Source organism: Aulonocara stuartgranti (genome assembly GCF_965226115.1).
Source record: "Aulonocara stuartgranti genome assembly, chromosome: 14".
NCBI classification, from domain to species: domain Eukaryota; kingdom Metazoa; phylum Chordata; class Actinopteri; order Cichliformes; family Cichlidae; genus Aulonocara; species Aulonocara stuartgranti.
The window spans coordinates 24,646,390-24,648,192 of record NC_138950.1 but is presented as its reverse complement, the minus strand read 5'-3'; the positions used below and the strand labels follow the sequence as shown (position 1 = coordinate 24,648,192).

General features: G+C 44.5%; 1 protein-coding gene across 1 annotated transcript; it reads left to right on the top strand.

Annotated features, from left to right (window-relative positions):
- Positions 1–322: 322 nt before the first annotated feature.
- LOC309688061 (C5a anaphylatoxin chemotactic receptor 1-like) lies at positions 323–1,404 on the top strand. The gene has a single exon (XM_082503493.1). The coding sequence runs from the start codon at positions 356–358 to the stop codon at positions 1,388–1,390; it is 1,035 nt and encodes a 344-aa protein (XP_082359619.1). The 5' UTR covers positions 323–355; the 3' UTR covers positions 1,391–1,404.
- The last annotated feature ends 399 nt before the right edge of the window (positions 1,405–1,803 follow it).

Sequence of the window (1,803 nt, the reverse complement as noted above, 5' to 3'; positions counted from 1 at the left end):
CAGAGAGTTTGGGTTGGAGATTCGTAGAAGCCTATTGAATCAATAAATTTTGTTAAAATTTGTTTTCAACGCTAGGTGCAGTTGTTGCCTTGCCTAATGATAAAGAACCTATAGTGAAACCTTTAGGCGACTTTTAGAAGGTGCAGTTGGTGCAGTGGTTGTTACCTGAGGAGTATTTAAGCCCTCACATGCCTTTAATCTTACACTTCAAAGGAAAACGTGCTGTGACGTCACAGTAGGCGGTAGGTTAGAACTTTCACGTTCAGATATTGTTGAATGAATCATTCTCTCATTCTAATGTTAATTTTATGCACGACACTAATCTATACCCTATACTTCACAGTTGTAAGGAATCATGGATTACGGTGACTATAATTACACATTTCCTGATGATAATAACACATTTCCTGAGATTATTGAGTCTGTGACTCCTGAGATTCAGCCGATCCAGATAGTGGCTCTGGTCATGTACAGCCTTGTGGTCCTGCTGGGTGTGCCTGGAAATGCTGTGGTGGTGTGGGTGACGGGGTTCTGCATGTCCTGCTCTGTCACCTCCCTCTGGTTCCTCAACCTCGCTCTGGCTGATCTTCTGTGCTGCCTCTCCATCCCCTTGCTTATGGTCCCTCTGGTCCATGACGATCACTGGCACTTCGGTCCGCTGGCCTGCATGCTCATCAGAGGCCTGTTTTACCTGGTGATGTACTGCAGCATCCTGCAGCTGGTTGTGATCAGCGTGGATTGTTTGTTGCTGGTCATTAGACCCATCTGGTGTCAGAACCACAGGCGACCCAAACAGGGTGCTTATGGATGTGTTGTTGTGTGGGTCCTGGCCCTGATAGGCAGTATCCCACAGTTTGTGTACGCCAAGCAGATTGTGGCAGGTGACGAGAAGAGAGAGTGTAGGATGGAGTACACTGTAGACAGTGCCTGGCCTATCTCTGCTTTTCGCTTCCTGATTGGATTCATTATTCCTTTCCTGGTTATTCTAGTTTGTCACTTGGTGGTTTTCAGCAAGACACAGAGGAGAATGACACGAGGTCGGACTGGATCCAAGAAAACCCTGAGGGTCATCATCGCTGTGGTGCTGAGCTTCTTCTTGTGCTGGATACCTCTGCACATTGTGGTTTTCCTCATACTGACCACCTCTCGGGTTTCCTCTGCGAGCCCCAAACTTCACCTGGCACATGTTGTAGCGCTCTTCCTGGCTTACTTCAACAGCTGCCTCAACCCTCTGCTCTATGTGTGTCTGGGTCAAAGCTTCAAAGACAGCATGAACCGCTCCCTGCGTAACATCCTCCACTTTATCAGCGAGGATCCGACTACCAAGAAGAGTATCACTAATGTGGACACCAAGAGCACCAGTAATGGCAAGGAGATGACAACAATATGACTGTGCACTGACTGTAATACTTTTGCAATAGAATAATCGTTTCGCAAAAGAATAAGTAATTTCTGCTGACCTTGGCTTGGATATGAGCCCTTATATTTGACAGTAAAATAAATCGCTTGTGTATAAGTAAAAAAGGTCTGTGGATGCAAATACTCTGCCTTTACTTTTTGAGTCAATAAGATTTTTTTTCTGGTTAAGTTGGGTGGTAAGTAAATATGTTTTCAAGAATGTTTTAAGGTTTAAACTTATTTCAAATAATTACAAAACAATGCAGTAACGTCCAGTTGTGCAAGTGTTCTTTTCATTAATCACAAGAGGGCGAAACACTCTTCTGATGCTCAGTTGCTTAACTCTTTCCCCTTTCAAAGCCTACTTGGTTCCCTCTTGAGGATCTTTTATATTTCAGGCCTGTT